At 42.4% G+C, this 12,465-nt stretch overlaps 2 protein-coding genes across 4 annotated transcripts in view; both read right to left on the bottom strand.

The window, feature by feature from the left end:
- RSU1 (Ras suppressor protein 1) overlaps nucleotides 1–1,016 on the bottom strand; it is a 102,614-nt gene extending 101,598 nt beyond the window's left edge. Inside the window, exons 1-2 of the mRNA XM_064408834.1 lie at nucleotides 972–1,016; nucleotides 595–706 (exon numbers count right to left, since the gene is read on the bottom strand). Coding sequence (XP_064264904.1) covers nucleotides 595–703 — 109 coding nt within the window. The 5' untranslated portion in view covers nucleotides 704–706; nucleotides 972–1,016. The remainder of the gene's footprint in view (nucleotides 1–594; nucleotides 707–971) is intronic.
- Nucleotides 1,017–7,451: 6,435 nt separating this feature from the next.
- The window catches only part of CUBN (cubilin), a 143,988-nt gene continuing 138,974 nt past the window's right edge, over nucleotides 7,452–12,465 (bottom strand). Inside the window, exons 63-67 of one of the 3 annotated variants that reach the window (XM_064408815.1) lie at nucleotides 11,808–11,952; nucleotides 11,508–11,689; nucleotides 10,196–10,361; nucleotides 8,177–8,412; nucleotides 7,452–7,778 (exon numbers count right to left, since the gene is read on the bottom strand). In XM_064408815.1, coding sequence (XP_064264885.1) covers nucleotides 7,671–7,778; nucleotides 8,177–8,412; nucleotides 10,196–10,361; nucleotides 11,508–11,689; nucleotides 11,808–11,952 — 837 coding nt within the window. In that variant the 3' untranslated portion in view covers nucleotides 7,452–7,670. Of the gene's footprint in view, nucleotides 7,779–8,176; nucleotides 8,446–10,195; nucleotides 10,362–11,507; nucleotides 11,690–11,807; nucleotides 11,956–12,465 lie in introns of those variants that run through there. The other 2 variants (XM_064408805.1, XM_064408824.1) reach the window with 2 other exon arrangements.

The following is a 12,465-nucleotide window of genomic DNA, read 5'->3' as shown; positions in this document are numbered from 1 at the left end:
CCATACTGACAGCAGCACCCTGCCGGGGTTCAGCAAGCATGTGCAATGGTACAACATCCAAAGCACGATGTTGCCGTATCTGTGATACAGTATAACTGTCCTCTCCTCCAGACACCAGTCGCCTGCAGTTGCAGGCTGATGTCACCCTATCCCTTTCAAAACCCAGTGGAGATGCTGCTTGGCTGGTGGTTTTATTTCAGTAGCAGGACGGAGAAGAGGGAAGTGCCCCATCAGCCAAGTGCCAGCATGCCAGCAGTGCGACAGGGAACGCCGAGCCGCGGTGCGGGGCTCCTCTGGACACGCACACACACATACACACACACACACACATACACACACAGACAGACAGACAGACAGACAGACAGACACACACACGCACGGCTCCTGGCGGTGCTGCTGCGGGGCGCTTCTCCCAGCCCACGGATGGCTCCCCGTGCCCTAAGGCCATCCCGCACCGCAGTCTCGGTCGCGGCGGGGCAGCGCCCGGGCCGGGGCGGGCTGTCCCGGAGCCCCCACGCCCAGGGCCGGCCCCGCTCGCCCGGGACAAATAAGGAAGTTTCCGCGCTGCGCCCGCCCGCCGCCGCCGGTACCTACAGAGGCCGGGCACGTCCAGCATGCTGGAGATGCCGCGGTCGCACATGTCCACCTCGGGCTGGTTCTTCTCCCGGCTCTCCTCCACGATCTTCTTCAGGGACTTGGACATGGTCTAGGCGGGGCAGAAACGGACACCGTGAGCCGGGCGGCGGGGGAGACCCGTGAGGGGACATGCATCTCCCCCAGCCGGGACAGCGCCGGGACGGCCCCGGCCCCGAGCGCAGCGAACCCCCTGCCCAGCGCCGCCGGGGGCCCGGCCCGTCCCGCCCCGTCCGCCGCGCCCGCCCCTGCCAGCGGAGCACTGCCGGGGATGCCGGCAGGACGCCCGCCCCGGGCGGACGGACAGGCCCGGCCCGGTGCTGCCCGAGGGCACTCACCGCGCGGCGCTGCGGCGGGACACGATGGGACACGATGGGAAGCGGCGGGACTCGGCGGGCGGATCCCACGGCGGGACGGCGGGCGGGCCCCGGCGGATCCCGTGCGCGCCGCCCCGCCTCGCCCCCGCGCGCAGGCGCAGCGCAGCCCCGCCCGCCCTGACCGGCGGGGCGCGAGCGGCCCCGGCCCGGCCCTGAGGGGACGGAACGGAACGGAATGGAATGGGACGGGAGTCCGGGAGCGCTCCGGGCTTTGGGAGGGCTGCCGGAGACAAAACACATTGTCGGCAAAATAACCCCCACCAAAAACAACCCCCAGTGCATTTAACCAGCGGTTTCCATTTCTTCGGTGCCTTCCTGGGTTTTCCAGTCAGCTCTAACAGCAAAACCACTCACAAGGCTGCGTCCACGCTCTGAGCGCTTGTCACTGGTCTCGACACACCATGGCGTTGGAGTTACAGCCTTACTGCCCAGAATGTAGTTATGCATGTAACCTCTGTCATAGGAGTTAGGGTGCTCCTGCTTACTGTCATTCAACAGATACGGAAGCTCAGAGCAATTAACGACTAAGTCTATTAAGTTACCTAAGGCCGGGCTACCCATGGAGAACCATTGAATTTTGCATATATACCCCATGGTGTTACTTAGTAGCGTGAAAATGGTATCCACAGAAACCAAGATGATGAGCGTTCGTCTAAGACAGCAAATGAAAAACTTCCTGGAGGCACAACTTCAACTTTTCCTTTTTTAGGAATGTAAGGATTTAATACTGGACTGCAGGATTGTAGCACGTTTATTCCTAATTGGAGTTTACTACCTTGAGCACCCACTGAATTACTGTCTGTTTTCAAGTCTTCCTTACAAGGTACTACTGGAAGACTTGTAGTACTGGAAGACTTCTTTTTGGCTGAATTTCTCAGCAGAACCCACTGTCACTCAGATGTACAGGACGATGATGTACAGTTCTTATTTTGTCTGCAGAACCATGAATCTGGATCCCTTTCCTGGATGAGAAAATGCCCTAACTGCCACCAATCAGTTGTCCCAAAGACCTCAATGCTAACATATCTGCTGTTATTATTTCATAGCAAATGATTGCAGGTGTCATTTAGTAACAAAGGCTCAGGCAGATTAATTGTCTGTGTGGTCCTGGTCCCCTATTCCAACTAACAGCACATGTGACTCTAAAAAGACACTTACAAAACAGTCTTCATGGCTAATGGGGAGCTCACCTGGCTTCTCTCTGCCCCATTTATGCAGTGATCAAAACGTGGCGTGTAGCCTAGATACCCACGTTCTACTCCTACCATAGAAGTATTGAATTACTTCCCACTTAATAAACACATTGTCATTATTCCCTTTCATCAGGATTGTGGAGGTTTTTTGCCATCTACCCAATTTCATTATCCCGTTGTTGTGTAAAGACTTTTTCTATCATTCACAGCTTCTATGTGACCTTCTTTTGGTCCTGCTTGAGCAAACCTTTTGTCTGAGCATAAATCCATACCCCAGTCAGGGATATTGGCATTGGATTTGGCAAAGGGGAGTTGCTGTGAAGCCTTCCTGTTAAAGTTTCTCAGTGCCTTACTGAGCACTGACTACCAATTGTCTGAGAAGAAGTGGGAAGGAAGGTACACAAGCTACTCTATCCAAAGGTCCTTGATCATGAAAACTGATTTTTCAGATTGTCCCTTCAGCAGTCGTGAAGAGTCATTTCCTGCAGAGGGTCTATGTCACTGCAGTCACCCATTCTCCCCTCTCTTATGCCCCCCTTCTCTTCCCAGTATGTACAGTCATTCCAAAACCCCTTTGGCCCCAGAAATACTTTGTTCCCTCTGTACCCCCAGCTAGAGGCTGGCCAGCCTGTTCCTGGGGTCCGGCCAGTCGAGCCCTCCCCACACATGCAGTGCTTGAGCTCACAGTGGAGACTTTTCCAATTTTGGTCTTGCTGTACCTTCCAGCTACTGATTTTTTGCTTATGAAACAACTATAAAATATCTTTGCTATCTGTCAGATCTGTTCTAAATCTGTCACTTGGCTTAAATGTTTGTAGAGCACATGCCTGAATTCATTGCAGAGGCTGGCGTACGCCTTCTGTCCTTCGGCCTGCAGGCTAAAGCAGGTGACTGTGAGGAGACGTACGGCCATGACTGTGTGGCAGAGCTGCACTTTCCCCTGTGGTGCTCAGAGGAGGCAGAAGTTGCCCCTGCAGTGGTGCTCCCAGCCTGCTCTGCCCTGGCTCTGCCTCCTGCTGGTTCCTCTCACTGTGCTGAGGGTCAGCAAGGGAATGAGTAGCTCTGATGCCTCCCTTTTTTCTGTCCAAGTACTTCTATTAACCAAGAAAATTATTTTTTACATTATTATGCTATTTTTATTCCTGTTTTCCCTCTCCAAGAAAAGCTATAATAATGAGCAACATTAATGCAGGGATAGCATGTCATCAAAGGGGTGCAACAGCAACACACCCTGCAAAACCAGTTGTGTAGTGCTGGGCACTCTACTACAAATTCGTCCATCAACATTGCACTCACGAAGTGTGATAACTGGCATGCAATATTTATTTTTCCAATTGTTGTACAAAAGAACCTCCTAGAATCTGGCCTCTATTTTTATTATAATTTAATAAATACTTTAAACATTTATTTTTTAATAATCCAGTTGTTTTGTATCGGGAACAATATCCAAGTCAATCCCATGAATTTTTATTGTACTTCATTTTAATTAGGACTGCAGAATAATTCTGCAGTTTCAGTTCAGCAGTTGACAAAACTAATTACACCAAATATGTTAATTTTGGTGCCTAGGATACATATCCTGTGTTATTATAGGAGATTGAGACACCTCCTCCTTTGCTTAATAAACCAATTGAAAACTGTTTTTCAGTCAAAATTGCTTTGTAAACTAAAATTAGCTACTCTTTTAAATTGATCAGAACCATGATTTCTAGCATTTTAGCTCTATATCTTCTGTCTCCTTTACTTAAGTAACTATAATTGTAAGAATATCTCATTGTGGTATTATTTCTCATTTAAAAAGAACAGTCTTGCCATGTGGGAAAGGCAATTAAAAACATAGTTATGGACATTTTAGTGCTTGTTCTTCAAATCCTAGTCTTTGGAGGCTTACCATTCATATATAACTGCCTCATAAGATGACTTTTGTATAAGAATAAACATCTGTAGTAACATGCAGAAGAAGATTTACATGTAAAATAAAAACATGCAGGCTTTAGAAGGTGAAAACCTGCACTTTCATTATCTGCTTTGTCATTGACAGAGGGAGGTTGTAGTCATGCAGTTATTACAATACAGACATGCAGCATTCACAACAATGACATTATAAAATAGCAATGTGCAGAGACATAAAAGCAAAGGTTTTCATGGCAGTGTTGTGAAATGAAGCTACATTTCTTATTAAGTACAGATTTTGTCTTTTGAATTGTACACTGCAAAAAGCACATAGAAGTTTCATGGAATAATTATTTCCTGATTATCTATTTGTTTCTGCTTTTTTGTGTTTGCTGTGCTTTCATTTTAAAGCAAGTGTTTTAAATTGCTCCTTACCTTCCAAGACAGAAACATGGCTTAGCATCAGCTCTCTCCTCTAAGGACCTCCACTTTAATACCTCTGCAGTTGGTATTTTTGTTGTGGTTCCTCATATAAAATGTTAGAGGACAGCAGTGGGTTACTTTGTTCCTTTGTTCCTTTGTTTTTTTAAAGAATGGGTTTGATAATATAATTTTAGACTTTGACTATTTTTGGCGAGAGTCAGTTGGGCTGGATCAATTCAACCTTGTACCAGCAGCTTCATTCAACAGTCTTCATGAGCACAAATTCTCTGCTGGGCTGTTTTTTTTTTTATTCCCCTCTAAATAGCCTCATGCATTTTGCTCATTTGTAAATAAAATTATGCATAGGTATTGAGTATTTCTAACATTTAAAGATGCACCAAGCATTACTTAGTTATTGTTGGATTAAAAAAACCCAAACTTTTAAAATGCTCTTCTTCTCATTCATGGTGCTCTTTATTCTTTTTTTTTCCCTGCAGAATTTCAATGATTCTATAAAATTTGATGATGTGACAGATCTTGCCAACAGCAAGTATTTATTGTATAAAAAATGTCCAAAAGCATTTAATTGCTTTAAAGTGAAACATGTTTTTTCTCTTCATGAAAGCAGCCTTTCTGAAGTATAGATTTCAGCAAATTCACCAGTTTAGCTGGAGTTCCCCTCAAGATCTTGAGGGCAAAGGTTGTGTTACCAGAGTGGCCTCGGGCACATGCCAGGTCACCAGAGCACATCTCTGTACCAGTCCCTCGGTCAGCAGGAGACCTCAGTGCCGTGTCCTCAGGCAACTTGGTGTCCTCAAACTGTGTGACGTGGGGCTGACACCAGCCTCCAAAAGCCACATACAAATTTCTGTTTGTCAGTTTATGCTCTGTCACACCTGCAAAAAGGCCAGTGTTTAACCTGAGAACTCATTTCTGACAGGGCTGATCCACTTTTGGCAGGAGCAATGAACATACCACAGAACATGGCCTGCAGGGGCACAGAGCTGTTTGGAAGGGACGTATCCTTCCCTTTCATGTGTGGCTTCCAGCTGAGCTGTGCTCTGGGCTGGTGAAGTGCAGAAAATGACAACATTCTTGTAAGGTGATTCTTGCCTAAATCTGATGTTTCCATGTCCAGCCACCTAGCAGCAAGTGACAGCATCCAGATCTTGAGGAGATTCTCTGCCAACTGCAGATGTGGTGTACCAGCTGCATAAAATCCATGGTGATTCACAGGAAGGTCAGAGCCACAATGGACATTCATGAAGCCTGTGATGCAGCATTCCACAGGGGACAAATGCAGTTCTCCTCACCTGTGCAGGCAAACCACTCAATCCATGCTTGATTGTACTTGGAGTCTCTTACACATTGCTGTCTTTAGAATTTATTTTGTGGTTTTATCTTCAGACATTTCAGATGTTTCTTTACTGCTTGCTATCCCCTGTATGGAGTTTTAATAACCAATGTGGACAAAGATTGCATCATCCTTTGACTGCAAGTACAGTGTCAGTTTGAGTGGACTCTCAGCAAAAGTTTTCTGGACTACTAATCTGAAAATATTTAATTTGATTATTTGGTCTGTTTTACTTTATTAGAGGAACTTTCTGGTTTTGCTAGCAGCTCAGTAGAACATAGCTGCCTCCCAGTTTCATCCCAATACAGATATTTCTGATTTTTCCATGTTATACTTAGGCATGTTAGCAGGAGCATCACCTATATGTAGGCTCAGTTTTTCTTAGTCCTTGGACAGTTATAATATGCTGGCTTACATCTCATTCTGTTGGCCAGTGGGACTTCACAGGTTTCTCTTTTTCTAAGTTATCACCTGAGGATTTTGGGGTGTATTTTATAGCTTGTCCCTTTTGTCTGCTTTATTTTTCCTACATTTTATCTTAACGAGAATATCTGTTCAGCTGTTACGAAGTTTTGTATGTTTGTGGAATAATGGCTTTTTTTGGCATTCACTGGGAAATCTTCAAAGAGTTCCTAGATTTTGTTAAAACTGCCACTTACACTTTAATATCCTTTCATAATTAATTGCTTCAATAATAACATTAAGGAATTGCTTTCACTGCAATTGTGTCTTTGTAATAGTTCTGAAATGAGAATCCTTGTTTCTTTTCTGTGGTGCAAATTTCTCTTGCCTGTCCATCACAGCTGACATTCCGGAAGGGAAGTGGTCATTTGTTCTGGATTGTGACAAAAAATGCTTCATGGTGGAATCAGTGTCCTCTGTGCACCCTGTCAACAACATCTTTTATATATGATCTGGGTTAGCCTGGGGAAGGGAAAAACTAATTGTACTCAAAGGTCAATTGATATTTTTATGTCTGCCCTATTCTGAAGTTATAGCTGTTTCATAAATGTCTAGGAAGTTGCCTAAAGGTTGACTAGAAGGTGACATACTTACTGAAATCCTCAGAAGTTTTTTATATTCAGTTGCAAAAGAGACTTTAAGGCTTAAAAATATAACTCAATAAGTATAACCACAGATATCTGTATGTATTGAACACAGGGCTCTGATCCTGAAATTACTTCTTAATCTAGTTAAAATTTAGAACCACATCATGCCCATGCTGTGTTAACCTTCAGTGAATGCTCAAGTACTGATTTCAGCTGGGTTCTTATACCCAATTCACACTATTACTGAAAGCTCTTCAGCACAGTTATCTGTGTAAGTGGTTATAGGACAGGTACCATTTTGTAGCAATTTCTGATTTTAGGTAATTTGAATAAAACTTAAGCTGATGTTTTCAGAGATGCTTGGGGCAAAACCACATAACTCTAGGGAACAAATTAAAGATGGCTTCTTGTCTTAGGTACTCTCATCAACTTCATATGTAATTTTTATCCTGGATAATTACATTTTTATAGCATTAATTGTACAATTTAGAAATTATGTTGAAGAATATAAAAAACATTTAGCAAAACCTCCTTTTCCCAGTGGGGTAGGTAATAGTTTATTTACAGCACAATGGGACATCAATGGTTTTTTTTGACAGAATTCCAAATTCATAATAGCTACATTTACAGTAACTTTTAAAAGGCCTTACTTCAGTTGCAATTGTCATCACTGGACTTCAAACCTCTTATCATCTAAAGTCTTTCCAGTATAACAAGGAATGGTAATATATTTCTCATAAGGAGTGTTTTAGCTTGTCCAGCTTAACTGGAATCCTGATGGTAGAGTCGCATATTCAGCATGAAATTTTATATAGACTTGATGAGATGTAGCAGTAAATGGAGCGATGTTTGTATCCTGAAATGAAAGACAAGAAAAATTAAAAGCCTTATAGAACATCAAGATCCTTTGGCAGAGACAGTCAGAGTGTTACAACTGAAGCACAAATTGGATCACAGATTGACAGTGATCTCTGTAACTGTTCTAGTTACTGTTGTTGCGTTTCTCCATCAGGATATTGCAAATATTAAAAACACAAATACAACGAAGTATGGAGCAAGCTTGTTTGATGCCTCCCACTAGATGTCACTGTATGGTCTGAGTTAGAAGGCTTCTAAGGCACCACACGCCTTTTGCCTTCACTTCCACTCATCTGTATGGAATTCATGTCAGAATTAGGGAAATGTTCTTGTACATGAAACAGTAAAAACTCCTTTTAAGCACTTCCGTGGTCACAGAGGGAAGGTACTACGTACCGTTCCACAGTAGGGCCCGGCAGGGGGATGGCTGGCGTCTGGCCCGTCGTAGAGGATCAGATAGTTGCTGCTGCAGTCCCCTGGGTCATCGATGCTGATGAAATCAAAGTTCACTGTGACAATTCGTCCCTGGGGCACGGTAATGGCCCACTCGCAGTCAGTGTGGTTGTGGTAGGTCGCCGGGTACCTGGGGCTGGCAAACGAGCCGGTGGTGCCGTATAATGTTCCGCCACATCCTGGAAGCAGACGCTGTTAATTGGCCTGGAAGGCTTCGTTTCACAAGGTAATACATGATGTACTACATTAGTACAGTATCACACTGAAAACCAGAGAGACTGGGAGCTGGGACAACTAATGTTGTTCTTGTCCCAAGAACACTAATAAAGAATAAAACTGAGGCTCCAGCTTCAGCAGCCTAAGAATATTCAACAGGCATTAAACCATCCCTCAATATTAAAACCATCCCCCCCCGCCCCTCCAAATTCCTTGAAACAGGAACTGAAGTTTTAAGTCTGTGCCTTAGTTCAGTTCTCAGCTACTCAACTCGAGATAATTTGACTGTTCTTTGGCATGAAAAGTAGTGAATCCTCATGGGATAGAAAAATACAGAGAACAACTCAGAGAAATTAGGCATATTAAGTAAATCAAAGTCCATTTATACCAAAACTCAATCTTCAACAGTGGGCAGAAGCAGATGACCTAGGAAAAATGCAAGTTTATAGAGGAAGAATGTGCAGGCCATGATCCAGATTACCCTCACAGTCTCCAAGGATTTTCAGCTTACAGCTCCCAGAGATGACACCTTTCTATTTAATAATGTTTATCAGATGAAATTGTGTGTGCCTTGAATCCACGTAAATTTGTAGCATGCTGCGGGAAGGGGCTCCACAGTTTAACTGCATATCAAGAACTGTTTTGTCTAGTTTGTTACGAGCCTATGAGCTCCTGGCTTTACATGATGACTTCTAGTTCTTCTAGGAAAAGTCAAAGAACAGTTGATCACTATTTATCATCCAATATCACTCAATTTTATAGACTTCAGAAGTTTCTTAACCAAATTAAAAAGTCTCAGCATATCTCATACAGAAGCCACTTTTCATGTTGAACTCTTTGTTAATCCTGATTTTTTATAAGAGGAAGAGACCAGAACAGCACACATCATTCAATTTGTGTGTAAACTATGAATTTATACAGCGGCTGTCTATCTTTTCTCTTTCTTTCCCAACAATTTCTATCATTACGCCAGTCTATTTGACTCTTAGTAAACTTTTGTTTTCATGAAACTATTTTAGTCCTAAGATCTTGTTGTTGACTACTGAAAAATCAACTCAGTGCCTGTATTTTTGTAAGTAAAGTTAGGATTGTCTTTTTTTTTTACTACATTCTTTATTGTCACTTTCCTACACTGAGCTTTCTCTGCCTTTCCATCACTGGATCACTCAGTACTCTGGTTATTCTGCAGTACTTCTCATCTAAGCTTTCCTACCTGTAGTAACTCTGTAATGAAGAAACTATACCCAGCTGTTCACTGCCATTTCATAAGCTGTTCATGAATGTGTCCATGATATAGTCACTACACAGCATTATAGGTAGTTTATTTTCTTGGGGCAGCTTCCTGTCCTCTTCAGGCTTGGCTGTGCCTAGCTCCTCAGGGATATCACAAGTGGACTACTGGAGCAAGTTGAGTCACCATCAGCACCACCACTCTGTGGATCCTAAGGCAGATGTTCCTGATATTTTCCAGCTTCTCACTGAAAGAAGGAGATCTTTATCTTAAGTGGACTACATCATCTGAGGTTCTAAAGTCTACATCAGGAGAGGGAATTGCTTCCATCTCGTAAAACGAGTCTTTCCCCAGTGGCCTTGAGGAGCAGCTACCTCTCTCTAGTGACTGAATAATGTGGACTGTGGGCTCTAGGGAAGGTATAAAGTGGTGATGAGGAAGGATCCAAAAAGAGCTGAATTCCACATTGCTGTATTTCCCTTCTATCTAGTGTTATTTTGTAGCTACAGCCTTACCAGTTGATGATGAAGTCCAAGTAATTTCATATCCATCATGAGCCAATGAAAAATCGCTCTTGAAACGAAGGTAGACAACATGGTTTTGGGGGAAGATGGGACTGGGCACAGTGTTTCCACAGAACCTGCCAAGTAGTGGTGATTGCACATCACTCCCATTTCTGACCTTCAGGGAACACAAAAAATACTGTCAGCGTTAAATTGCTATGCAGTTATACACCAGCAGAATTATTCATGGATACAAACATAGCACAAACTAGGTAGTAACTTGCATGCATAATGTAGCTGTAATTTTAATACTGCTGCATTTCCTACCACATATTCTTGTGTAGAAGGAAAAAGAGGCCATTAACTGGTCTGAGTTTTATAAGTAATTGCACAGAAAAAGTATCATCAGAAACAGGCAGCTGAATGTTATACTGTGTATATCTCCTAACTGAAAAAATTACTTGACTAGTAGCTAAGATGTTCTTATGCAATTCAAGCCTATGTTCATGTTTTGCTTTTCATAAGAAATATTAATATTCCAGACGAAAAGATTAGTTCTTTACCCTGCAGACTGCTCTTTTCCCCTGCTCTTTTCCCCTGTCACATTAAGACACAGATCATATTACATAGCTCAGATTTAATCTGATATTTTTTCTGCACTCCAGTAATGCTGGTGCTTAGATCCATTTCTTGAAACAGTAAAGAGGATGTGAAAATAGAGCTAAATAATGATTCTGCCACAGACATCTGATTTTTGTCGTCTGACCAGAGAGCAGGGAAACCTACAAGAATGAGGATTGTGTAGGAGGAAGATACACTTTTCACTGACACAAAGTACTTTTGCAAGTTTCTTACAGTTGTCACTAATGTTTGTTGGTTTCTGGTTTGTTGGTTTTTGGGGGTTTTTTTAATTGCTTTTTTAGGAAAAAAGTCTTTCTTGAGAAAAAATTCAAGCAGATGGAATCTAATGCTGTAACAAAACCACTCAGATTTATGGCTTTCTGTTCATTCATGGATGTTAGTATCAAACACAAACTATTCCAGATGACTCCATTAACTGGGTAACCTCAACAAGAGCTAGGTAAGGATAGGTTAGCTGATAACAAAACTATTTATTCACTGGGTTTGGACTTACTAGGGTGTATTGTTTAGCTTCTTGCTATAATATCTAAGTACGTTTCACCATAAAACTCTGGCAATAATTAGTACCTAATTCAGTCAGTTCAACTCAGACTTAATCCAAACTTGATCCAAACATACTAATGTCCTTTGAATTTAGCAGATTTTTACATAGGCTCACAAAATATGTATATTTGCATGATACCTCTAGGAAATCATGTGAACAGTGGATGCTGTCTTCCAAACTGAAAGCGTGGAAAAAGAGAGATATTGTGTGATTTGGGGGAGCTCGAAGAATGATAGAACAATCCATATTATTGGGGTGAAGACCAGGCCAGCCAGGGCTCTTCAGGTAACCAAATGTCTGATTATACTCTCTGCTGCAACCTTGAGACAGAAAACCAGAAACATGTAAGGATTTCAGCTCTCTGTAATTGCATTTCAGTGTATGAAATAAACAAAGAGAATAGTAGATAGATTTTCTGGGACATTTCTTTAAACTTACCTGTAGCTTGATAGGAAAATCTGACTCCATTGTTAATCATATATTCATCTGACTTGAAAGTCACAATGGCAGTGCGATCGTAAGAATAAAACTCAGGGACTGGAAAAGCTTCAGTGCCACAGAATCTATGGACTGACCCTTGGCTCTGCTGGAATTTAATACATCACAAGTTACTTAATTATATAATTCAGTTTTATATGTACTGAACTTAAGGTAAATAAATCTCTCAAAACTTTCTCTACCAATTATGAAATTGCATTTCAAAGTTCTCCTGGAAATCACTTAATAATATCTCAACATTTCATGTTGAATTATTATTAGGAACAAATAGAATATAAGATCTATTCTCATCCCAAAATGAGAAAGCATGAAAGAAGATTTAGAATATGAGGGACACAAATATTGGGGTTTTTTTTTCTGGTGTTTTTAAACACTCTTCCTGCTATGAGTATTCATTTTTATTACGGTTCTTGGATGGGAGGAAGCACAATGAAAACTTGCTATGGGACTGTTTTTTCTGTCTGCTCAGTTTGACAGCAGTGATACTTGGTTCAAGTGTGAAAAAATGTGTAACACTTGCCCAGGTCTAACTCCATGTGTGCACAGAGTGCTTCTGAGAGGTCTGTGTACAGTTATCACACGTTAATTGGGGCTCAGT

Source organism: Passer domesticus, chromosome 1 (genome assembly GCF_036417665.1).
Source record: "Passer domesticus isolate bPasDom1 chromosome 1, bPasDom1.hap1, whole genome shotgun sequence".
Classification (NCBI taxonomy): domain Eukaryota; kingdom Metazoa; phylum Chordata; class Aves; order Passeriformes; family Passeridae; genus Passer; species Passer domesticus.
Note: the sequence above shows the minus strand (reverse complement) of the source record. Positions and strands in the feature narration are given on the sequence as shown.